Source organism: Halichoeres trimaculatus, unplaced genomic scaffold (assembly GCF_033239565.1).
Source record: "Halichoeres trimaculatus isolate MK-OKI-2021-1 unplaced genomic scaffold, fHalTri1.1 fHalTri1_scaffold_16, whole genome shotgun sequence".
In the NCBI taxonomy this organism is placed as follows: Eukaryota; Metazoa; Chordata; class Actinopteri; order Labriformes; family Labridae; genus Halichoeres; species Halichoeres trimaculatus.
In genome coordinates this window covers 17,133,935-17,159,808 of record NW_027437194.1, presented here as the reverse complement: position 1 = coordinate 17,159,808, position 25,874 = coordinate 17,133,935, and the positions used below count along the sequence as shown (strand labels likewise).

The 25,874-nt window shown below is 40.2% G+C and overlaps 1 protein-coding gene across 3 annotated transcripts in view; it reads left to right on the top strand.

The window, feature by feature from the left end:
- unc5cb (unc-5 netrin receptor Cb) overlaps window positions 1-25,874 on the top strand; it is a 154,038-nt gene that overhangs the window by 102,416 nt on the left and 25,748 nt on the right. For all 3 annotated transcript variants that reach the window (XM_074690876.1, XM_074690877.1, XM_074690878.1), the window contains exons 4-6: window positions 3,730-3,833; window positions 23,168-23,348; window positions 25,630-25,797. In XM_074690876.1, the coding sequence (XP_074546977.1) occupies window positions 3,730-3,833; window positions 23,168-23,348; window positions 25,630-25,797 (453 nt within the window). The remainder of the gene's footprint in view (window positions 1-3,729; window positions 3,834-23,167; window positions 23,349-25,629; window positions 25,798-25,874) is intronic.

Here is a 25,874-nt window from a genome sequence, read left to right as displayed (position 1 = left end):
TGGATCTGACTTCAGTACATATGAAGTATAATAAAGTGTGTCACAGTTTAGGAGAAAGAGTGTCAGATTCCTCTCTTTACCCGTCAAACTGTTTTACATCTCTCATCTTAAGAAGCGATCTGAACTCAGATGTAAACTTAAATTGTGGATCTGACATCAAATCATCTGCAGAATGCCTCACATCTTCAAAACAACCGCTTTGAGACCCTGAGATGTGTTTTGCTACCTTTCTTTTTCTCCATCTTAAGAAAAACTGTTTGTCCTTGGATCAGACTCCACAAAGCTTTAAACCAGAATATCCCCCTCCAGTCATTCCCACTTTTAATTTCATAGGAGACATTTACAGAAATTGCTTTCAATTCAACTCTCAACCATTCGGCTTTTTATAACACAGAGAAATCTGTGGAGTTATGGCAGATCCTTCCCTGAAGTCACACACACACATACATATACACACACATGCTCAGGTTGAATTGGGACTCTGGCTCTTAGTGAATTTGTCATTTTAAGGTTCATTTTTCCACTTAAAGAATGAAGCTTAAAATGACTATAGGTTTTCTTTAGGGCTTGTGAGTGTAGCCTCATCATGTATTCTGTAACAGGAATGATCAAGCTCTCCTGAAGGGGCTGAGCTGTTAGTTCAGACTCTATTTTAGTATCGCAGCTCCTCATGTGATTGCTACTGAACAAAGGGAAGTAAATCTGTAAATTAAACTCCTTCTTTGTGTTCAAGTTTCCGGGGTGTCTCTTTATTTTTGTGCTGGAGTTCATACCAATTCACACACACACACACACACACTGAAATCTGCACAAACCAGAAAGAAAAGCTATTTGATAAGAGTGCTACAGCTACTTTGTTCTGGTGTAAACTCTGTCATATGATTTACGTTACTGCAGATTTGCTGTGACCACCCATTGATCATAATGGCTAAATCACACCGAGTCCACGTACAGCACCAAATCTTCCAGCTTCCCATTCCATTCAACACGATAACTCTCACTGGATCCACCTGAGATTAAGTAAAACAGGAAGTAAGGCTCTGGAATGACATTTAAACATTTGGTGACTTCAAAAGTAAAATATTCTTTGTCAATACCAAGAAATTTGAAAACGAGACTCATTTCTCTAAAAGTAGCTAACTTTTTACCTGGGTTAAGTCAGAAAACTCTCTCCCAATGGGGCTGGCCCAGCAGCTCAGGTTTGAGTCCAACCTGCAGCATCTTTCACAAATATTACTCCCCATTCTCACCCTGTTTCCTGCTCTGTCCAAGGTCCTAAAGTTTCCAGATATCTTTAAAGAAGTTTTTAAAATCTCTCTTGGCTCTCTTTATTAAAGGGGCTGTGAGGATTTTGAAAGTGATCTTGAAAAAGTCTCCCTTCTAGATATATGCCTAATTGTAATCCACACTGTAAAATGAGATTATCAGCACCAATACTGCTGTTTACAGGTTATTTTAAATCGCTGCTTCTTAGCTTCTAGTGCGGGTCGACCATGACCGTATCGATTTAGGGATGTCTAGCTCTCTATGACATAACCATGCCTGCTGATGAAGTTTATTAGAGAGAAGAGATAAAACACAGAGATCAGTGTTTGTTTGTTTTTTTTTATTGTTTTGTTTTTTTGCTAAAAACCATTTCTATGACTAATCTTGTAGTGATGGTGGACACAGGAGCCTAACTGTCAGACAGAAAAAGGACAGAAGAGCAGAAGAAAGCTAAACGGGAGAGTGAGTTAAAGGCTAAGTAGCCTTTAACTCGGGCTGTATCAGTCTATAACACAAGGGCTAAGCTGTTTGTGTTAATGCTGATTCCAACCCACATACAGCAGTTATTCTGAAGTGGTCTGTTCAAACTTGAGAGTCTATCAATAAAATGAAGAGTCAGGTTACGCTACTTTATTACGGACTTGTCTTAGAGCCCCGGACTGCCAGCGGCGCTAAATATAAACGGCTACTAAACTCCTTACAAACTGACAGTGTTTACTTGTTGTCGCATTAGCCTACAGATTCATCAGAGCACCGGGCTGATTATGTCGCTAACATATAGCCAGCTGCTAAAAAGTTTGCTTTATGTCACGTTTCAAACCGTAGCGCTACATAACTGTACTGATGCCTTACCTCGGCGTGTTGTATCTAGTAAAAAGCTGTCTTGATCAAAGAAAATTTGTTTCAATATAATCTCCATTTAATTCCAAGACAAACATATGCCTCGCTACAGTAATTTACAACAGTGAGCGAAGACTCTGGGCCAGAAGGTGGAGAGGGAGTGTAATTGAAGAGATCCTTCTTATAGCATCTTTAAGTCTTTTGTTTGTAGCAAGCCAATAAAGGAGAGGGTGATTAGCTGTGAATTAACGTCTTTATGTCTTGCACCAGAACCAGTCAGTAAGGGGATACACTTTTTGGGAGCTGTCCTGTCCTCCATCTCTTAATTCAGCCATTGGTGAATCCTAGGATTCAACATGCACTTATCTAATGGAAAGTTTCACTTGTTCTTCTGCACACAAAGTCCCTCATAGCCAGTATACATTCACTGTATTTTGTGCTGAAGCCACATGCCATCATTACTCGGTGCGTTTCCATGGATACAGTTCGGTGTAGGCAGGAAAGAAAGAGATGAAATGTGCTGGAGATTTTAGATAAGAGGTAAATTAGCGACTAAGTGTAGAGTTCCAACCGCCTGGAATTTGTTTTAACAGATGACGGATTGGTGCTGCAGTGGTTACAGTGTTACCTCACTGTGAGAAAGCTCCTGGTTTGATTCCCTGACTGGGCAGCTGCCTCTCTGTGAGTGGTTTAAATGTGGTATCTAATAGTCAGATGGATGGATGTCTGACTGATTGAAAGTAATTGTGTTTACAGTTTCATAACACGTCCATGTCAGTGCTGATGTAATTAAAACTTGGTGCACTCTTCAGTTTTCCGTCTTCCTTCGTTAGCAGCCCTGGCTTGCTTCAGTGTTGGCAAGTCTCAAAGCCTCAGTATTCTCTATTTTCAGAGTCTGCAGCAGAGAGCTTGTGTTTGTGCACGTGTCTCTAGACACCATATTACTTACTGTAATGTCTAAAAAATAAACTCAAATTACTGTCGAATTGTTGTATGAGAAAAACATGTTATTTTTGAACATGCTGTGGTGATTGTGGTTTCTGCCTTAGATTAGATGTGTCAGCAGAAAGGAAAGAGCACGCTTGGCTGGAGTTTTGCAAAGACTTTGGAAACATTTGGAGAAGTTTGGAGGTTTGATTGTAGATTAGTTGCTTCAGTTACTTCAAAGTCTCCAAGTTGAACAGTTTACTCCTCTATAAGTCCTCTTCTGTCTTCTCCCGTTGTGTATGTTTCCCTCCTCTCCTGTGTGTCTGCAGCAGGTGATGATATATGTCTAATGGGCTTTGGGGTTCCAGTGTAGCATGACACCCTCAGTAATCCTGCCCTGTCAGCTCCATCAGGGCTCTCACCACAAAAATATTGGTTTTTCACTGAAGGGCGAGTGATCCCCTGCTCCCCTATCATCCTTCCATCTACTTCCCACTACTTTATCGGCATGCTGACGGTAAAGGGAGATAACAAGAGAGTGTAAATCTCAGTTGCTATTTGTTTTTCACAGAGGTAATTACTATTGATGAGAAACCCTGCTTTTTCTTTTGGTGATCCTAACAGCCCTCACATCTATTTGTTAAATAAGGTATGGGGGAGTAATGATTAAAGTGTGTTTCTCTCTGTTTATCACAGACTTAAGGAAGACATTTGACCAGGAACCTCTTGGAAAGGAAGTGTCACTTGAACAGGAAGTGTTGCTGCAGTGTCGCCCACCTGAAGGCATCCCAGCAGCTGAGGTAAGATATGAGTCTACCTGAACTGATTAATTGCATAATGAACATATTATTCTGAAGCTACAAGCATCAATATTCAATTCCAAGATTTTCCAAAGGAATGCTGACAATTTAGCTCAGAGTTAATCTATCAGGATAGAAGTTCTTGCTTCAAGTTAGATAGTCTGATTTATCTGGTGGGAAGAAGTTTCAGTGTTAATCTAGACATTACGTCATAGTGGTTGATGCAATTGTGAGCACTACATGCCTTTGCCTCAATGTGTCTGCATTGTCTGCCGTACTGTATGATCGTCAGATCGCCTGTTTCTGATCCTGTTAATTTAGTGCAAGCAGCAACCTCTGGTCCAAAAATATGAGAAGATTTGAAGTGCTAAACCAAGCCAAAAAACCCAAAACATGTTCACAGCCTGGTAAAAAAAATGGCCTCAGCCTAAATAGCTAATTTTTCCAGGCATGCACTGTACGGGAGTGATTTTTTTTTCTCATGCTGCAGTTTAGAAGATATTAAGATGGTGAGTTTAACCAATCAGAGCCAATATGGCTCCAGCCGACAATTTGCTTAAAACCTCTTTATCACAAACAGGCAAGTAACAACGCTGAGAGCCTATCCATTCATTATACAGTCAATGGTTTCTGCTTGATTTTTCACAGAAATTTGTGTCATGTTTTGTTAAAGATGATTCATGTTGCAGTTTAAAGTAAGATTATCCTGTTATTTCATCCCACAACAGGGAAATTCACAGAAATACATTCACCAAAGCAGAGTATATTGTGCAAAAAAAGTTACAATATGATTAGATAAAGATAAAGTAATATAAAAAGTGTAACTCAAAAAAGTGTACAGAACAATTAAGCTACAAGAAAATACAAGTGTGCACAGACTGATAATACAACAACATAAAAACTATGTAGAGACCAATAACATGGTGGTTAGGTATTACACATGTGCACCAGTTCTTAAATCGCACCAGTAATGAAAAAGTGATTTCACACTTAGAAGTAGGGATGCACTAATCCAGCTTTTCTGGTCCCGATACCAATACCAATACCGATACCTTGGCTTTGGATATTGACCGATACCGATACAGATCCTGATCCGATACCAAATAATAACCTGCATACCCTACTGTGGGAGAAGACTGGTATTGTTTAAATGTCTAACAGCAGTTTGGTTAAAAAAAATTTCAGAATTTACAGAAATGACTACTTGATTGTAAAATTGAATACCTTGTAGACTAAAACATAGTTCAGCCTTAGCGTCAAGTTTGGACCAATTCTTTCCCACAGATACCTGATTCAGCTTTGAGGGGCTGGATCAGCGCCGACACCCAATACCAGGATCGGATCAGTTCATTCCTTACTTTGAAGACAGGGTTTCAACATTAACAGGAGTTAAAGTGTTTCTTATAGTTAAACAGTCTGACCTCAGCTGAAAGAAAAGACCTGTGGTATCTCCTGGTGAGAGACTGAAGGTAGAGTCTCCTGCAGCTACTATCCTAATCCTTCAGCTACTACTCGTACAATCTTACAAGGACAGAGAGGAGACGTTGAAAGAGATGAAATGTACGGCTGTTGTGCTGACAATCACAGGGCGTACAGTCTGTGATGTTTTGATGCATGGTTACATTTGGAACTAGGTGCAAGTCAGCGTCATGCATAAGCTCTTTGTGTAAGTACCAGGGGGGCTACAACATAGGCTTTTTTAACCAAGAACTATATACCAGAATTTATGCACACAAGATTGGTGCTCAGATAGCATTAAAAATAGTGTTCAAACATTTGAAATTTACTGTCAACTGATTACAAAAAATGGCGAGGAATTCCAGTTGATGGTGTGCAGAATATGACACTTTTAAATGCTTGGCAAAATAACCATTTTGTTTGAAAGAGATAAAGAATTAGTCTCACAGAAAAGAAAGATGTTACCTTACTCGACTTTTATTATAGAAAGACGAACAATAGAAAAACAAAAATACTGACCCACCAGTGAAAAAGCATTTACACAGGTCAGAGAAATAAGACTTATCTCTATGTTTTGGATTACAAAGGAAACATTTCATGTTATTGACGAATCCCGCCGTCTCATTTGGTCTTGCATTATTCAACTGTTGTAGAGCTGATCTGACGGTCTGGTTTGAAAGAGGGAATAAATGGTGTGTGAAATGTATCAGTCCAGCCTAATGTTTCTTCTGTATATGTTTCCATTAGCTTGTTTTCTGGTTTTGGTTTTGTCCCCTTAAACCATCATAAACCTGTTTACTGTAGACTGTGCCACAGGTCTGAACTCTTCTTGTTTCAGAACTTGCAGAGCAATAACGCAGAATAAATCTGACTTAGTCCAGCGCTCAGATAAGGACATTTTTCCCTACAGGCTGCACTATTAAAGCAGATTTGGTTTTTCCTGAACATCAGCCAGTCATTGCAATTTGGTCAGAGGGTAGAAATATTGTAATTATCTCCAGGAGGGAAGAAGAATAAAACCAGTTGTGTCCCTGTGTTACCTTGGCGCAGCCAGTATCTCCTCCCTGCTCCACTTCCTCCCAGCCCTGCAGTCGGACGCTGTTCGAGCTGCGTTTGAAAAGGCTCAGTTGAGATTGCAGGAACATAAATAGAGGATGAAAGAGTGGTTTGGCGCGGGGGGGACTTTGGTGTTTTTTTTTCTTTAGTTTGGGGTGTAGGGACTGAACTGTGTAAAGGCTTGTGATTGACCTGGAAAAGCTGAGTTAAGTGAGTGGAACTGCACAGCATTTATCCCCGCTGAAAGTGCTGACAGGCTAAATGGACGAAAGTTTGGGACCGGCTCTCGACAGACTCTCTGTGTACAATCCAGGCTTCAGTGAAACAGCTGTATAGTGTCTGAGATTCTGCCGCCTGTGCAAGATCTGTATTGCACAAGTGCAAGAGTGCAGCGATTAGAGACTCTTCTGGATACGTCTCTACTACAAGGGGTAATAAGTTCCCATGGAAACCCAGAGATATTATGAAGAGTATAACAGAAGACTTTTTAATATTTAGCATGTCTGCATCCAGGGTGTCATACTGAGAGTTGGAGACTCAAATGCATCACACTGATGTCCCAGGTTGTTCCAGGTTTGCTGAAGATAAAAAAATTAAAAGAGTTTCACTTTTTTTTTCCATTTCACTGGAATTCTGATTGATAAAGGATATAAAAGATAAAGACTGGTGAAAATCTGTGTCAAGGTGTTAGGCCACAAGAGACAACAGCAAACACAAGCTCTTCAACATTTAGTAGCTACTACTGCTATTTGCTAGAAAGCTGCTTAAAGATAACATCACTGCTTCATTGTGTAACAAGACGCAAGAAGAAATGAAATTCTTGGCTAACAGCAGAGGTGTCAAGTAACGCGGGAAAAATACTTAATTTCCTCACTTAAGTAAAAATTTGGGGTATCTTGAGTACTTATTTTTTATCTAACTTTTTACTTCTACTCCTTACATTTTCAGGCAAATATCTGTAATTTCTACTCTACACATTTCAAAAATAGCCTTGCTACTCCTGTTTCATTCCAGCTTGTCCTTGTTCAAAAAGACACACACCAAAAAAAAAACAAACGTAAAAACCCATCCTGAAATTGATGAAATCCATCCAGAAAGAGAGAATTTGATTGTAGATATGAGAGATGTGTCAGCGCAGTACCATTCCAACACCCTATTGGTTTGCAATCAGTTACAACTGCACACGACACAAATCACACCACACTTCAGCAAGGAGATAACTGAGGTATGTAGCATAGTGTGAAGATGTCCGTGGCAGAGACTCAGGTGAACTATATGAGCTATAGGCCCCTGTGGCAAAGCCTTAGTTTTTGACCTTTACCTGCCTGAAGTTACTCTAACTTTTATACTTTGAGTAGTTTTGAAACCAGTACATTTACACTTTTACTCAAGTAAAAGCTTGAGTTGATACTTGAACTTCTACTAAAGTCTTTTTAAACCATAGTATCTATACTTCTACTTGAGTAATGAATGTGAATACTTTTGACACCCTTGGCTAACAGTAATGTTAACTTGGCTAAATAATACTAACGTTAGCTAACGTGCGTCATATGTTGAGATACATCTTGCTTTGCTGATATTCTCACGTGCATCAGCAAAACATGTTTTCTTGACACCCCACTCCACTTTTTTCAGCTAAATAAGGAATGCTCTCTGCAGATATTTTATACCATTTTTATTTATGTTTTTTTGACAAAATGAACTGAGAGCATAAACATATCTAAAAACTTGAACTGGAGTCGAAAATATCTTAGAAATATTTTAATTTTCTTAAGGTTACCCATATTTAAAACAATATTTTGCTACTTTCCATCCTTTTCCCAGCATGCATCCTTTCCTGTATTCTAAGCACAGCAGTTGTTTGGCCTCTTCACTTTTCTAAGATTAGAAGAATTTGTGTTGACAGAGGTTTTTTTCAGCGCCTTTAATTACACACACTTACCTCATGGCCAAAAAAAAAAAGACAACAGTTCCACTCCACAAGTATCTTTTTTTCTCTTTTTTTTCAAACTCAAACACAGCTGCCTCAGTGGGAAAAGAGACAAACTGAATGTGCTTTTTCATCTGTGTTTGTCAGGCCTTTTCTCACACAAGCCGCCAGAGAAAAAGCCTCGGAAAAAGCAGATGGGCTAAGTCTGTGGTTACATATGAAATATGTAGCAGCCGTTATGAAGGAAAGATCTGTCATATATCACCCGCTCTCTTCGACAGAAAAAAAAACAGAGTAAGAGCGAGGATGAGAGAGGCGGAAAGCTGAGGGAGAAGAACTGCTGAGGTTTTTCAGGGTTGGATCCAGTGGGTTGCTGTCAGGCCTCCAGTGGGATGTCAGTCCGCTCTGTGGTTCCTTTACGGGATTTTGCCTGGCAAGGGAGAGTCTGGGAGGATAGTGGCAGGATGGTGGCAGGCTGCAGCTGAGCCATAAACTCCATCCTCATACAGAACTTAAGTTAAAGCATGAGGACTGTATTCAATGATGCTGTGTGGCATGGTTCCAAAATGTTCTTTCATGTTGAAGACGAGAAACTTATTGTTATTCCATGCATGGTTACATCCCTGTATTAACACATGTTTTTTTGCCTGGGGCGCAGAAATGCATGACAGACATGATAACATGCTGCCAACAAATCAGCTAAGAGCGTTTAAAGGTCTGCTTAACCACTTTATAGAGCTAACAACTCATCCCTGATTACTTTATTCTCACTTTTTATAAAGATTTGTGTTAATCAGACCAGTTAGCAATAAAACAAAAAAGAGGATGATGAAAGCTCCTCACACTTACATTTTGACAAAATCTAAAACAACCTTTGTCCGTGAGGAGTGTACATGTTTATTCCACTAAATGATTCAATGTTATCATCCTCTCTTATTACACCTGAATTACTCGCAAGTTGAACAAATAATTGATATTTTCAGAAAACTAAATTAGTAGTTCTCTCAAGTTTGTGCTTTTCAAACTGAACCTACAATTGAATTAATGAAAGGGAAACCACACAACAATGAAATCAAATAAGGCCTCATTGTAAGGGTGAATTCTTTTAATGACTAAATAAGTAACAGTTTCCTGAGATAAAGTGCATTTTTTCGGATAATAAGAAATATAAATGATGTATGATTTGATCACTCCGACAATCTTCACAGGGGAAAACTGGATGTCAGTCGGGAGGTTGTGCCTTCCTTAATTTTCAGACAAACTGCCACCTTAATGCAAGCATTTGTCAGGAACCTGGAACAAACAAGGAGGTGGCAGACCTAAATACAGATAATCTAAAATGTTTTTATTTTAACTAAACTAAAAAAAAATCCAAAACTCAAAAAACTCTTGTAAACTTACACTAGGAAACACGGACAGAATCTGGAGACACAAGTCAGCAAACACACAGTGACAGAGTACATACACAATGAACTGACGAAGACCTCCCCGCAGAGACTATATACACAGAGACAATTAAACACAGGTGTGGAACAAGAAACACCTGAAGGGGCAATAAAACAAAAGGGAAACACAAGGAGAACTAAACCAAACACGGGAAGCAACAAAGTGAACTTGAAAGACAAGGGGAAACTCAAGAATAACTGAGGTTATCACAAGGAACACAGGAGCATAACCACAAATAATAACAATAGACAAAACACCAGAAGACTGAAACATAACTTAAACCCAGAAATTTACAAACAACAACTCAAGACAAAATCATTGCAGCATTACAATATTATTGTTATGAACAATAATGTCCACACAAAACCCAGTTTTCTAAAATCTCCACCTTGGTAGGCTTTTTCTAAAAACCTCTTAAAATGATGGAAACTGGAAACCTTCCCAAAACTCTGAGGTCATATGAGGCCAAAAAAAAACAGAGAAAAACCCACAATTTTCAAAATACCTGCCTACACGTGGACCAGGTTTTAGATATAAGTACACTGTGTCTGTGTTAATGTCTTGGCCACTAACCTGATGCTAGCTTTGCTAACTTTAGCTACACAAAAAAAAACAATGTAATTATATCAATGATATTGTCTAAGTTTTTTTTTTTTTGCCTCTTTTACCTTTTTATGGAATTTACAGAATTTATTTCTATTTATCAGGAATTAAAGATTCGAAAAGAAAAGATGCTGGACACTAAATTTAGCAAATAGCTAGTTTCCTTCCACTGGTTTCAAGCAGCTGGATGTACAATAAAAAAAAAACTTTCTGTGCAGTGGTGTGTACAGAAATACAGACACATTTTTACATTTTGTTGGGGAAAACAAACAAAACCTAATTACACTATCACAGCATACAACATGTCCAAAAATTGCTGAGACAGATAGACTGCAAAGACTAGACAGTTACCCAAATGATGGTTTAACTGGAACTACAACATGTTCTCTGTGAAATAAAGATCAGCTGTAACATCATTTGTTTCAGCTGTTTTTTGACAGAGACTTCCCAAAGTACCTCCCCCTTGAACACACACAAATGATCAGAGCTACCAAACCCACGTTCATGAGAATCAAAGCCAGCCTGTCATAATTAACTCTGATCTCGGATTACAAAGTGGAACTGCACCATTTGATGTTCTTCAGTATCTGTCTTGTCCTCCCTCTTTGTCTTCCACAGACAATGAACAATATAGCCTTTCGTGATGGTTTACCACTTTAATGACGCTCTGTGAATCTAAGCGGTTTAGAGCCTTTGTTGACTTTCTGTGGGGGACGTTACCATGAAAATGGCAAATTATGCTGAGTAATCAGGATGGCCTTTGTGATGATGCAGCAGCTTTTCATCAAAGAATACGGAGAAGCTCCTATCAGACGAGTTGGAGTTGAGTCAGAGGTATCTGCTTTTATTTTTCAGAGGTTATCCAGACTTGAAGAATTGATTTTCTGGTGTGCAGATCGCCACTGGCTTTCACACAAAGAAAACATGCAACAGTCATTTATTTTGGCCCTGTTTGCTGCATTTTCCAGCAGAACTTTGGTCCTGGAAAGCTGAAATAGTGAGTGAGGTTTCTGAAATAGCACAAGGATTCAGTAATCTGAACGCCTCATATGGTCTGAATACATTAGACAGTCGCCAGGCTCCTAACAGACATTGTTACACGTCTCCATGAATATTTAATGTATACTTAATCACGAGCTAAAGGAAAAATGTCGACTATTCTTGGACAGCTTGGAAAGACAAAAGGTTTGTCAGAAGATGCTTTGTTTCTGTGTTGTTAGTTCATGTTGCTGTGCTTATTTTTCCATTTTTTCGTGCGTGCTGTAAAAGAAAAAGCACTTTCCATCAACTCCGCTCAGATTCCTCTTCTTGGAATCCCTCTATTAAACCCTTTCATCGACCTCTCCACAGCCTCTACAGATGTAACAGTGGCTTCTTTTCACATTGAAGGCTCATAAAGTGGACTTAAATCCTCTTTGTGAAAAAACGCAGCTGCATTGTTCCTCCATCTTTTCTCCCATCCTCATCGCCACTTGTCACAGCCTTAAAGAGAAAGACGAGAGTTCAGAGGTGATGGAGCGCTGTGGGCTGCTGAGCCTGTTTCCATGGAGGCAGGGTTTTAACTCAGGCGCCTTCTCAGTTAGGCCGGGGTCCTGCCGTGTTATCATGGGTAACGAGTCATTGATGCTCAACAGGGAAGAGGCCCTGCTGCTATGATTAAGTCCGCTGGCTTTACTGAGAAGAAAGATCTTTAATTCACACTCCTTCATCCAGAGGAAATAATTTAGATGAGTTTGGACAGCTGGGACGGCAGCCAGAGACAAACTCAAGGGTTTCACACGTACTTACTTGAATCCAGAGGGAAAGAAATTTTGTTGTTTGGCTCAGATTTGAACATTTTCTCCCTAACTACTAATAATGACTTAGCATTGATTGTTATGTCTCAGCTCAAATATCTCCACCGTGGCACTTTCCAGATTCAGCATCAACCTTTCCAACCCATCAAACCATGAAAATGTCAGTGATTGGTGTTGATTTTAGGCCCAGTTCCACTTAACAAGCGAGCACAAACAGCGCCCGGTCAGGTCACCTTGTGGAGAGACATCTGAGTGCTTCCTCGCCGTCAAAACGCTGCATAAAGTGATGTTATGAAGAAGGCCGGGGATGTCAGGAGTAACAACACTTCACTGCCCGCTGAAACAGGAAGTGTATTTTCATTAAGGCCTCCCAGGGGAGGGAGAGTGTCAGGAGGCCAGGCCAGATCTCTGTGGCAACCCACCAAAGATTACCCCACAGGCACTCACCTGTCAATCATTGTTGTTTCACCTTGCAAAGGCTGTGATTTACTCTAATGGCCCCACATCTGCAGGCTCTGCTGTCCTCTGTTAGTCACCAACCTTTCTACTGTTACCTCAGACGGGTCAGGACTCACTAACATTTACATGTAAGACATTGGACTGTGGGGGGTTGTGGGTGTTTCTCCCACTAGACCACCTTGGAAAAGAAAATATTGTTCCTTGTAGGGCGGAGACAAAAAAACTTTGGGCTCAGTAGGGATGCTAAGATCCTGACTCATACGACAAAGAACAAAACCAAGATACTGATTCATTCACTCAGAAACACGAAGAAGCTAGGTTTTGTTTTTGTTTTTCTTTCCATGCACAGGCAGAGTCTTCCAGTATTTCTTGCTTTATGCAGATCAACTTCTGTCTTTAAAGTTTTCATTTTTTCCTTTTACTCTCTTGGTTTCTAGAGAAAGTCCCCTTCATATTCTGACATTTCTTTTGCAGGTTCTTGCTCAAGCTTAAAGCCTTGCTTTAACATTATCGATCAAAATTTTCTGCTACTTTTCTTACATTAAAACACATTCAAACATGAATTTATATTCTTAGTATAGATTATTAGCAAACTTTTTTGTTGTTCTAATTGGTTCAAATCATGTTAAAATGTATTATTATTATTATCATTATTATTATTATTATTATTATAATCAGTAGTAGTACTACTAGTAGTAGTAGTAGTAATAATAATAGCAATAGTAGTACTAGTAGTAGTAGTAGTAGTAATAATAGCAATAGTAGTACTAGTAGTAGTTGAATTATTTATTTATTTATTTATTTATTTATTTTTATTTTATTTTATTTCTAGGGCATGGTTCCCAAACTTTTAAATTTGGGCCCCAAAATAGCATCACCTAAGACTTGCGAGCCCTGCTGTGGTCAAACACAACCACCTGATGAAATTTCCTTTTATGAATATTTTTTTAACTACATTGGCCTTTTACAACCCCCCTATGAGTAATTTGCGACTCCCCAAGTACTACCAACCCCAACTTTGGGAACCTCTGTTTTAGGGGACAGCCCCATCCCACTTGATGAATCAAATCAATGCACAAGAAGTAGGTCCAGCACCTCTGTGTAGCATTATACCATGTCTGAAATCATGTTTCTCCTTTAGATTATTAAAAGTTAATGTCGCCAAGCTGTTTCTGTTACGGCGTTTTAAAGCCTTTTGTTGTCCGTGTGTTTGTAGTTTCTGGTCTTTCTGTGCCCAGCGTCAAGTCGAAACTGGAAGAACTGTAGTTCTTTGTACTTACATGTGCCTCTATTTCTCTCTGCTGGAGCTTGCCGCTTGGTTTTCGCATGTCTTGTGTTCATTTCCTGTTTTATTTTGAAATCCTGGGGTTTTTAGATTATGTTGAAAGTTACTTCTGTTTCCCCCTCTTTTCCATTCACACCTGTACCTTATCTTCACAGCCTGGCCTGTGTGTATACCTCTCTGTCAGCCTTATGTGTTCATGATGTACTACTTTTCTCATGTTAGCCTTCCCATTTCCTGAACTTTGATAGGATCTTTGGATTTTGGTTTTGTAGATTATTCCTTACTAAACTTTTTTTTCCTGAACATTTTTCTGCATGCAAGTCCAGCTTTTGTCCTAAATTCTCACTCTCTGCCTGTTGACACTGTGGCAAAATTGTCACATGCCTGTAGCTTAGAGGATTGATTTCACTGCTCTTGCCACCGTTGCATGCCTTTAAGTAGTGCCAGGAGTGTCTGAGATCTCTGAAACCCCTCACTGTTCTTTGTGTTTTGAATCACTGATTTAAAGTAACAGGGTTCTTTGCAGCTGTCAAGGACACACAGATTCTTTGTGAACACTTCCAATAAAGGAATTAAATGTTAAAAATCACCTTCTTTTGCTTTGCAAACCCTGGATTCACACTGAAGCAGGATGATAGCTGATATTTGATTTTTAGAAGAACTCAAAAGTTTACTAAGACATTTCTACAGCTGTGACACTTGCATTGAAAGATTGGGGGGGGTTCTTATTTTTACATTTTCAGATATTGCTGTTTTCAAAATGAAAGAGAAACATGAAGAAAACAGATTTGTGCTTTGAACTTGTGATTCAGCTCCAACGTTTTGCTCCTGAAGGCTGTGGTGTACACAGAGAGATCTGACCTCTATCAGCACACAGAGACCCTTCTCCCTTGGTGGAGTTAAGCTTTTTTAAAAGGCCAGAGAAACCCAAGGACTGCATATACAGACTGTATCAGACATTTCTCTGAGCTGTGTAGGGTTTGCACCAGTATGTCATTTAACATTTCACATAACAAGCATGTATGCCTACCGTCTCAGCAGCTTGTGCCTCTCCACCCACACGGGGACGTATGTGACTGAAAAACAAAATGTACAGTAAAATGGCAGAAATCCCAGAGTCACACCGAGGATGATATTTACACCAAGAACTAAAACAGTCTTTTTTATCCATCCTATAAGATGAGGGTGAAAAAAACTGAGTATAGCCTGTCAGATTTTTGGAGTAGATTCTTGGACTCCTATGTTAAGTGGCGTATGACCAGGGTGGAGAACACAGGCAGATTGTGTTGTAGCAGTGGAGCGTCTCTCTGTCCTTGAAGCTACTTTTGGAAATGCTCATTTTCCTTGAGAAGACTTTGGAGAGTTTTTGGGGACAAGGCTGGGGGAGGTCATTACTCCTGTCTGCAGTCTAAGTCATCCATCTCCTGTATGGACATGTGTAGTAGCAACCACCCAAACAACTCCGCCTCTGTTCCCCGGCCTCACCCTCCATCCTCCGTCCAACACCATCCCATTCCAGCTCACACAAACAAACATTTTTCCCACCTCATCTCAACATCTCGCACCTTAGCGCCTTTCGTCTTGTTAATATTTATACAACCCCACATTTCCATACACCTCGTGCCGACAGATGCGGAGCATATGGCTTGTTGTCTCATAGTGAATGATTGAATAATCAGTTTGTAACCTTTCGTGGCTCGTTCTCCAGGTGTGTCATTCAAGGGAGCGGATACACGCGGTGGGAAAGATGGGGGAAATGAATAAATTACATAGGATAGATAGTTAGACTTCACATGGAGAAGCATGAGAGCTCATAATGACTTCTCTGTGGAGGAGTTCTGTTCTGCGGAACATTTTCTCCCTCCCAGTACCTCCTTTTCACACCCCCTCTCCTCCCCCACACTCGGCTGTACCTTCTATTTCTGACACTACAGCTATGAGTAATGAATGGTTTTGCCTTGCACTGGTTCCTAACAAGTGAGTGGATTGTATACAGTGTGTTCTGTATATTGGGCTAATTAGTGTTGTGCTGGCACACCCTGGCAGGGTGCAGAAACATCCCACACAGAGCTTACTCCTACATTAGTGCTGCAGGCAAATCTGCAGCCACTGACGGGAGAAGAAGTGACAAAAAAGACACTAAAGATTATGGTGGGTCACTCAAAAGCCCTGAAAGCTAGAAAGCAGATAAAACAGTTGATATTGTAGATACATGTTGGACAAATAGTGACAAATAGTTTGGATTAGTTTAGTTGAATTAACTCACAAAGAAGTTACAAAAGGTGAAACATAAGTTAAACTTTATGAGCGTGATAAAACTCTGAAACTTGCTTACATAAAAACACATCTAAAGAAAAATATGAGATTAAAAATTTCACCAAACACCAAAAAAAAGTGTTAACAATAGCACTCAAACTTGCAATCCATTTATTTAAAAATGGCATAAGCTTGAGGTGGCTGTAGCTTAATCTTAGGTCCAGGTTAGCCCGAGCTTTTCCTTTGCTAATGCCTAATAATTACACTTACTCTTTTAAGGGTCATTTTTATGCATAAACACATCCAAACTGGCTTAAAGTTTAGCAAACCTAGAGCAGAAAGTCAAGCATGAGTCCGGATTACCACATTAACACAATAATTCAGACTGTTCATGGCCTTGTTTTGCAATTCTTAATGCAAAAAATGAATAAGATAAGTTTATTATGCTTGAAACTTCCCTTATTTTGCTTAGCTCTTAAACTGCACCCCATGTACAGAGGCTGCAGCTATCAATCACAACCTGAGTGCCTTTTCCACATTTCCTTCCTAGATTGAAATGGAGCTTTGTCATGAAATCATGCCGAAAGTTTGCATCGTAAAATGGTCCCTAAATGCAACTTGTTTCCTCATTCATCCCTACTAACCCAGTGCTCCATATATGATGCTGCTGGTTAAGCTTTGCCTCCTCCCATGTTGTGTGAAGCCTTTGGTAACCTGTAGCATGCTGTTAAGCTAACTCAAGGAGCATCTTAAAAGTAGAGCCACCAGCACCAAGTAGTGTATGTCAAAGTTTTCACTAAGATTGATAAGAACCACATAACCACCACAATGGGGACCTTAACTCATTACTTTTCCTTAAAGAGGGGGTATCTTACAAATTTCCAGGCTTCATACTGTAGCTTTATGTGATTTACAGCTTAAAAGGATCATTATTTTTCTCACACTGGCGTTTTAGAAAACCCTTATTTCAGCCTCTGTCTGAAACACTTCTTTTAGCTGCAGTCTCATTAAGGCTCCCTGCTTCACAAAGGCCCTTACCTCTGATTGGCCAGCCCTCTGAAGGCCTGCTAGGGGCAGAGCCTTGGGCAAACCTAGGTGCCTGGTGTTGAGGATCTTGTGAAGGTCTTGTGCTATTTTTGTAACAATCTGTTTTGGAGTCGTTCACAGACAGATTCAGGGATTTCTACAACATATGACCATGTAACAGTTCTTGTTTATACATGTTTTAAAATACTGGAAAGCAGAAACCCCCTCTTGAAGTTTGACCATGTTTCGATCCTTGTATCTCCTGGTCAACATAACACAGAGTTATCAACAACATTGGACTCTTTTCTGCAGCCAGCTGAGTCGCCCCCTGTTGGATATGAGAAATAATGCAGGTTTTTCTCAATAAACCACGAGGTATGTCAGCTTCTAATCCAGCATAAAGAACGTGTCTTCCACTCTTCGGTGTGCTTGACCACTTTTATGAATTGGCTGTGCTGCGTTTCTTTATATTTCTCCTCTGTAGGTTCAAACACTGTAACTATCCTCCAACACTACACAAGTATGTCACTGATTCATCTCTGTGAACATTGATTTCCTGCTCCTACGCTATACACCACCTCCTTTGACAGCTCACTTTTCAAACTTGTCTTTATTACTTTTCTTCAGTACCATCCCACATATCCTTCACTTACTGTGAATTTTCCAGAACTGAGGAGATGAAAAAGCCGTCTCTTCTCTGTTTACTTCCCCGGCTTTATCCGCTCACTTGTTTGTAACCTTTTTCCCTCAATTCTTGTCTCCGTTCTGTCCTGCTCATCCTTGCCTCTTGGAGATGATGTTTCATTTATATTTCAGCACTGTCCTCCTTCATGCACCTGCTCCTTCTCACTCATCCATCTCCTCCTCTCTGTCTCGCACCTCCCTGTCTGTCTCCTTTTCCTCATCTCCAGATTTAAGTTTCCATCCCTCTCTTCCTCTCCTTCTCTCCTTCTCTCATTGTGTCGCTTTGCTGCCACGGACCAGACAGGAAGATTTTCTCTCTTTATGACGCCTGACATGTGGCAATTTCCCTTCGTTAATGACAAGAAATGTGCCAATTACCTCTCCGGATGTTTCGCTGCCAATCAGACGCTAACAAGCTGCAAGTGTGTGTTTCAGTGAATGCGTGTTTCTGCTGGCATGGGAGAAAGTAAGACGAGTCTTCAGCTGAATTTTAATCATTTTTATTTTTTTAATAAGCAGGATGTAAGATCGGCTTACCTTTTTTTATCTCTGGTTTTATTAATGAGTCCCAATTATAGCACGTACAGATTAAATGATGGGTGAACTGTTGCTCACTTTTCCTTCCTCTCTCCCTATCACACACACATACACACACACACACACACACACACACACACACACACACACACACACACACACACACACACACACACACACGTTCCCACTTCTGACATGAGTTTCTATCACTTTCTCTCCCTCACCACCCCGTTTCCCTCCCACCGCTCCATCTGCACTGAAAAGCTCTTTTGTTCAATTTTTAATTACCTTCTCGTATTAAAAGTGCTCTTGACATCTGAATGCAGCACGTTTCAGAGAAGCTGTCTCTGTGGTTGGTGCAAAATGGATAACCAGCTTTTTGTATCTTCTGTCAATCTCTATTTGAAGAACAGACCCGATGCCCTGTATCAGCTCAAAAATAGGTCAACAAAATGCTCTTTTTTCTCTTTTTGCATCATCTTTTTTGTTTTATTGGACTTTTGTTCTTTCTTTTTGCATCATGACAGAGAAAACACAATCACAGTGTCACATCTTTGTTCTTTACCCATGAGGGCTTTTCTTTCTGGTTGTGTTTGTAAGTTTAAGTCAGTATAAAAAACACAGAAGAATGTACATATTCCTCTATTCAGAGATACAAACACAGATGCCTTTGCTTTAATTACTGCAGCCTCATAATCTGTAATTAAGCAGCTTATCATTACTAAATCAAGACGTGTAATTTGCATGAGCTGTTTTTGTGTTAAATGATGCCGACTATCTTTATGAAACATATCAAATGCTAATAAATGTCTGTAGAAGCGTCATGATAGTGCTCCAGGTGAAAAAAAGTCATTTCAGATGTTCAAGAAGAGTACCTGCAATCATGGAGTGCAAAAAAGATGGATGGCGCATCTCTTTCTAATAAACAGAAGTGAAGTAAAAGACAGAACCAGTTGCGCAATATTTGTTTTGCACACATGGCCGTTATCTTGATGCCAATCTCACACTCATATAGTTTGATGTAAACACTCTGGTAGTGGAAAGTTCAGTAACTCTTTATCACATTTTTTCTCATCCTTCCTCTTCTGCTCTGCTAATCCGCACCACACTGTAACATGGGTGAACCATTCACAGGGCTTGTTGTCTGCTTGTTTACATTTTTGAGGTGGTGCAAATCAGGTTACATGTGTGGGATTCTACATAGGTCCAGAGGTAAACAGACCTTCCTTTTGGGCTACAGCAAAGAAGCATAAACCAGGCTTTGTGACATATTTAAGCACAATTTGTATAAAAACCAGATATCTTAAATAAAACTTGTACAGGGGGTTTAAGGTTTTAAGAGATTGTGTACAATTTACAAGTTTTTACAAAGTTCGCTAAACCTTAAAACTCAGCCTATGTTGCAGGTAAAGACATTAAATCAAAACCATTTGATAGTTGAGAAATTGGGCATTTGCTTATTGAAACAGCCATGCTTGGCCCCATATATCATTGAATCATAGCACATTTCATGAGTCACATTACACACGTCAAAGTACAAGTTGAATCCAGCCTTAAAGCGATAAATGCTGCGTCCAGTCGTAATGCGTTTAGAATGATAAGAAGTAATAGTTACATCAGAAAACGCGTCAGAGTAATTTATTTTTTGACCCATGTCTCTTCTAATGACATGCAGAGTTTATGACGTCTCCAGAGTTGGCTATATAACTACAAGTAACGAACGTTACAAGTAGTTAAATTACTTTTGATAGGAACGAGGAGTGTAACGGCACTACTCCTCCTGGATTAGTAGTTAAACTAGAGTAACAAATGAAACGCCACGATCGTTACTTTTACAATGACTGCAAATAGAGCAACCAAAATATCACTATTTCAGCTGAGTTCTTTTTATTACCACCAGTAGATTGAACGGTGGCCATACGAACAACTACTCGCTATCTCTTCCGGGTCAGGGCTGATGGAACTGTCACAGTAAAATTGGTTGCCTTATATAAATCTGTGCCCCACTGACAACACTGCACTCCCACTGTAAATGCTCCTTTTAAAGGATAATTTCGGTTTATAAAATTATCCTTTAAAAGGGGCATTTACAGTGGGAGGGAGTGCAGTGTTGTCAGTGGGGCACAGATTTATATAAGGCAACCAATTTTACTGTGACAGTTAATATGCACATTATTTGGATTTTGTACAGCAGAAGGAGAAGAACGTGACCGCAAAATACAAGATATGCCCAGGAAATAAGAGGCTGAATACTGCATGGAACACAACTGCGAATCTCTTGAAGCATATAAAGATGTATCAGGGGGATAAAGGCGTCTAACGAGTAGTGTAACTTTGTTACTATTTCCATGGAGTAATTAAGTAGTGTAAGGCACTTCTTTTTTTTAATAGTAGGCAAGGCAAGGCAAGGCAAGTTTATTTGTAGAGCACAATTCATACACAAGGCAATTCAAAGTGCTTTACAGCTAACATAAAATAAAATCACAATAGGCAAAATAAAATCATTGCATAAAATCACATCATAGTAACGAGTAACGGGTAACTCTTTACTTTTTTGAGTAACGGACCCCAACTCTGGACGTCTCTAAATATTTTGGCTTCACTTATTTGGAACTGTCATGTCTTCAGTCATTTTGTTACAATGCAGTTAAAAAGACTGTGAGTGAAGAGAAATAAAACAAATGGCAAAAAATAAGAAAACACAAGTGAACAAGTAATAATCCATAAAAGTCTCAGGGTTCAGTATTGTTACACGTTACAGTCTGCTAACCTTCAGGACACCAAACTACAAACTGAATTTACAAAGTTTCATTTTGGTCATGTTTCAAACAATAGCTCTGCATAACCACAAATAAATACTTATACTAAATCCTGGGAAAAGTTGTCTTGAACAAAGGAAGGTGGTGTTGCAAAGAAGTTCTGGTCTCCAAAACAAATGCACGCCTTGGCAAGAACCACATCTTTATATCAGTGGGTGATAGTGCCCATGGGAAATGGAGTCTTTATCCTGGAAATTTATTATGGATCCTGTTTCAGTAACAGCCACGAGTACAGAACATTATGTAAAAAGAAAATTACAAAAGGGCAGAAAAAAAAGTAGCACTCCATGCCAGATGCCTCCTGGTGAGTTCTGAAGTACCAGATCCAACACAAACTCAGTGAAAATAAATGTCCTGTGATGTTGCTAAGAATCTAATATTAATGCCTAGGTCTTGGAAAAGCTTAAGTGTAAGAGTTAGAGTCCTCACACTGCCTTTAATAGAAAAAGAGTGCACATAGGAGTAAAACCTGCATTTTTGCAAGAAATTAGTACAAGAGAGTTGGGGATGGAGATCTCTCACTTCTTCTCAGTGCAGCGCTCATTAGGTTACATAATAATAAAGCTGCTTTCATCAAGTAAGAAGGTATAAATGAAACGAGAACATCACCAGCTTGAATGTAGGAAAGCTTTCACGATTCCACTCAGAATGGTGTCATAGAGTAAAGATGAAGTTAAAAATAGATGGTGAGTGATTGACAGATGAATAGCATCCCCTATATATCGTCTTTTGTGTCACAGTGCTTGTTTGGTTTGTGTGTGTACGTGAGACAGAGGGGGTTTAATTTCAGCTGGGAGATGACTTCTGAGGATCCTCTGAGATAGATTCAGTTTTATGGAGGAAAACACTCATAAGCATGGAATCAGAGGATAATATGCATCATGTTTACAGGGTTTACTGCACTGCTGATATAAGGTTTGAATTCAGGGTTGCAAGTGCGCAGACTCCTCGGCGGTACAGGTTGGAAGAGGTTAAGTGTGAAATAATTGTGAAGTGAAGTATTCAAAAACATTTTCCTCCTAGCCTCTGCAAAGCGTTCCCACAGGATAAGAGAGACTTAGCGAGGTGTGACGCTGATGGCTTCTTTGATATCTGTCGTCTGAAGCTTACACAGACACAAGAAAAGCGGCTGGAGCATGTCACATTCGGCACATCTTCACAAACTTCCACCGCCATTGTGCTGCTCATGTTTTCTCACTACTGTGTTGTTTGTTATGAAATCCAGCAACAAAAGTCAACCCACGCTGTGTTTTGTCTTGGCAGGCCATACAACAGGTTATTGCCCCACTATCCCTTTTTTCTTTTTTCTGCTTACTTCATCTCTCATGTGAAAGACCTTTTATAAACACCCTGCTTATCTTTCCTGTGCTGCTTCTCTGCCTCTTATCTCTTATCACACCCTGCTCCTCATGGGACACCAACAAAACACAGGAAGTCAGCTATTCGCCAGGCCTCCTCTCTGCTGGACATCACCTTTTGAAGGAAACCAGACAAGCAGGAAATATTTTGAATCAAAGACGCTGCAGAGTGTGAGGCGGCACGTGTTATTCTTTTTTTTTTTTTTTTGAGGAGAAAAGGGATATGTGTGATTTACAGCCAAATAAAGGCTCTAAATGGTCCCCTGTTCTGTGAGAGTGCCAGGAGCTCAATATCCGCATCATTTGAAGAAATGAAACTCATAAGGAAAGGTCAGAGTGATGCCGTGCTTCAGAAAATACTAGGGAGTTTTCTCTTCTCCAGTTTGCTTTTACTGTAGCGCTTTGTTCTAGGGGGCGAATAAAAGAGCATGATAGATATTGACTTTTTGTAGCAGGACCTCAGGGACGTAAACAATTGTGCTCTAATCCTGGCACTCGCTCCTGTTTGAGAAGCAGAGACGAGGGAAACTATCGCTCTTTAAACACTTTCTTGTGATGTTTCTGCATTTTAATGAGGTCAAACATATGTTTAACGTGCCTTTCTTTTTCTCTTCTTCTCAGGTGGAGTGGTTAAAAAACGAAGAGGTGATTGATCCAGCGGATGACAGAAACTTCTACATCACCATTGACCACAACCTGATCATCAAACAGGCCCGCCTCTCCGACACAGCCAACTACACCTGTGTGGCCAAGAACATTGTAGCCAAGAGACGCAGCACCACCGCAACAGTCATCGTCTACGGTGAGATCCTGTTTTTAAACAGCTGAGGGGAAAAAAAAACGGATGCTGAAAGTGAGACATCAGGGTGGGAAATAGAGCTCAAGAAGTCACCTCAAATAAAATTTCAAAGTGACTTTGCATAAAGTAAATCCCCTTTTCTTTCCCGCGGTGTGTCACAGTCGTTCATTTTGTTTCCGCTGGAAGGAAGGTGTGCGAAGAATAAGAGATTTGTGATTTTCCAAACAGTGAGCGGGGTTGCTGACGTGGCTGATCCGTACTTAAAGAGAACCCCCGCTGTGGTTTCACACAGACTCACCCACTGTCTCACTCTCTAACATCCACTAAGTCGACTGTTACTGCACAGCACGGCTGCAAAGTTGAACTTCCAACGCCTGCCGGAGGCTGTGCAAGCTGGATGAAGAGGGGTTTGCGTGTATGTGGATAGATAAACAAGAGAAAAGTGGAAAGATGCTTGAAAGTGACAGTTTCACAGAATTTCTGCGTGACTTTTTCACCATCTTAGGTTTTTTAAGCATCCCTGTATTTTCCTTATTATATAGCTACAAGGAAATTATGAAAAATGGGCCAAATAGAGATAAAAATGAGACTGTACATCCAAGAGAGCAGGATTTTGAATGAAGTGCTGCTGTATCTTCAAGGCTTTCCTGTCAATAACACACTCTATAGAAAGGTCGAAACACTGCTTTGATGTCAGCTCATCCTTGAGGAAACTATAAAAGAAGCCACTGCTCCTCTTGATGCTGTCCTTGTTTCTTTATCCAAACAGGGATTCTGCAAAAATGAAAGTAAACATTAAGGAAAAAGAGAAGCCCAAAGGACATGGCAGCCTTGTGTCAGATACGGGGGATGAAGAAATAAGGACAGAGTGTTTTTAGCCACACTTGCTGTAAGGACACAGAGTGCAAGCTGGTGACAAAATGAAGAGAGTGAGTCGGAGAAAAAGAGGGTGGGAGAAGATAGATCCATAATCCGTGGAGGAAAGAAGTCAGCCAGTAAATAAATGTGGGTTTTTGACTGTCTCCACCCCAGGAGTCCAATATTTTGGGCTTCACTCATAAGCATGTCACATTTGAAAGTCGGAGACTCCGAGGGGGCCGAGAGTTCCACCATCTCAAATGCCACAGACTTGTTCGCAGCCACAAGCTCTGGTGTCACTCTGCACTGGATTTAGTGGCTGACAGAGATGGATGAGAGTGGGAAGAGAGGCATTAGGGGGAATCAGTGAGTGGAAAATGCAGCAATAGGAGCAGAATTTACTGTCTGCCTGCATGGGGAAGGATCCACCCTGGATTTCAGGGTCTGAGGATAAAAATTGTTGGTGTTAAGATCAAAAAGTCAGAAATGTAATTCTTTGAATTTATTTCAACCCCAAGAATAAATCCAAAATAATTTTACACGTTTGGTTTCATGTGATTAAAGTTTGTGACTAAGTTGATTATTTTATGTACTTTCAGTTTTATTTCAAGATGATGCTGGTTGATGTAATGGTTTAGCAAAGTTGGTAAAGCAAGCTATGAACTATTTAGACCAAAATGTCTTGCACCAGGCTGTAACCATGCTTGATTTTCTGTAAATACTGTTTTAGCATGTGATCTACTGGGGAATACGTAGCTTTTAGTCATCCTCAAGTAACCTAAATCTAAAAAGTTCAAAAAAATAACTTAATAGATGACCTAGTGATTTAGGTTGCGCTCCATGAAGTTCACTCTCAGGTTTGGATCCAGCCTATGGCCTCTTTCCTGCATGTCTCTCCCTGCTTTTGCCCTGTCTCCTCAACTCTCCTCTTAAAGGCATACTAGACCAGAAGTAACTTTTTAAAAAAATACTTGATTCCAGGAACAGGTAAAGCCTAGCGGTCTAGGTTGCGCACCCCACGAGGCAAGCCCTCGAGGGGATACCCTAGGTTCAAATCTATGTTGTTGTACCTTTCTTGCAGGTCACTCTCCACTCTCACCCTACGTCCTGCTCTATCCACTGCCCTGTCTCCTTCAAAGAAAGACATAAAAAGCCCTGAAAAGTAGCTTAAAAAAAACAAGGATTGCCCAAATCCTTTAATGCGTTGAGATTCCAAAGACACGGCGTCTGCAATTGAAACAAGACATTTCTAAGATTGGTAACCATCACTTTTTTTTTTCATTAAGCGTATATTTGATTATTTGAAAATCATAACTCTCCCTTAAGGGATACCTAGTCAGTTATTACGCACTGCACCTTTACTTTGTACAAGGATGTGAAATGTAAAGTGTTGTCATTTAATTTTAACATGTTTTCCTTCTTCCAGTGAACGGCGGCTGGTCGACTTGGACGGAGTGGTCCGTGTGTAACAGCCGCTGCGGCCGTGGCTTCCAGAAGCGCACACGCAGCTGCACCAACCCGGCCCCACTCAACGGCGGCTCCATCTGCGAAGGCCAGAGCATCCAGAAGCTGGCATGCAATCCTCTCTGCCCAGGTACACCTCACAACATTCAAACACCGGCTTTGGTAGTGTGAGAAGAGGACGCGTGATCACAAAACTACATACATAAA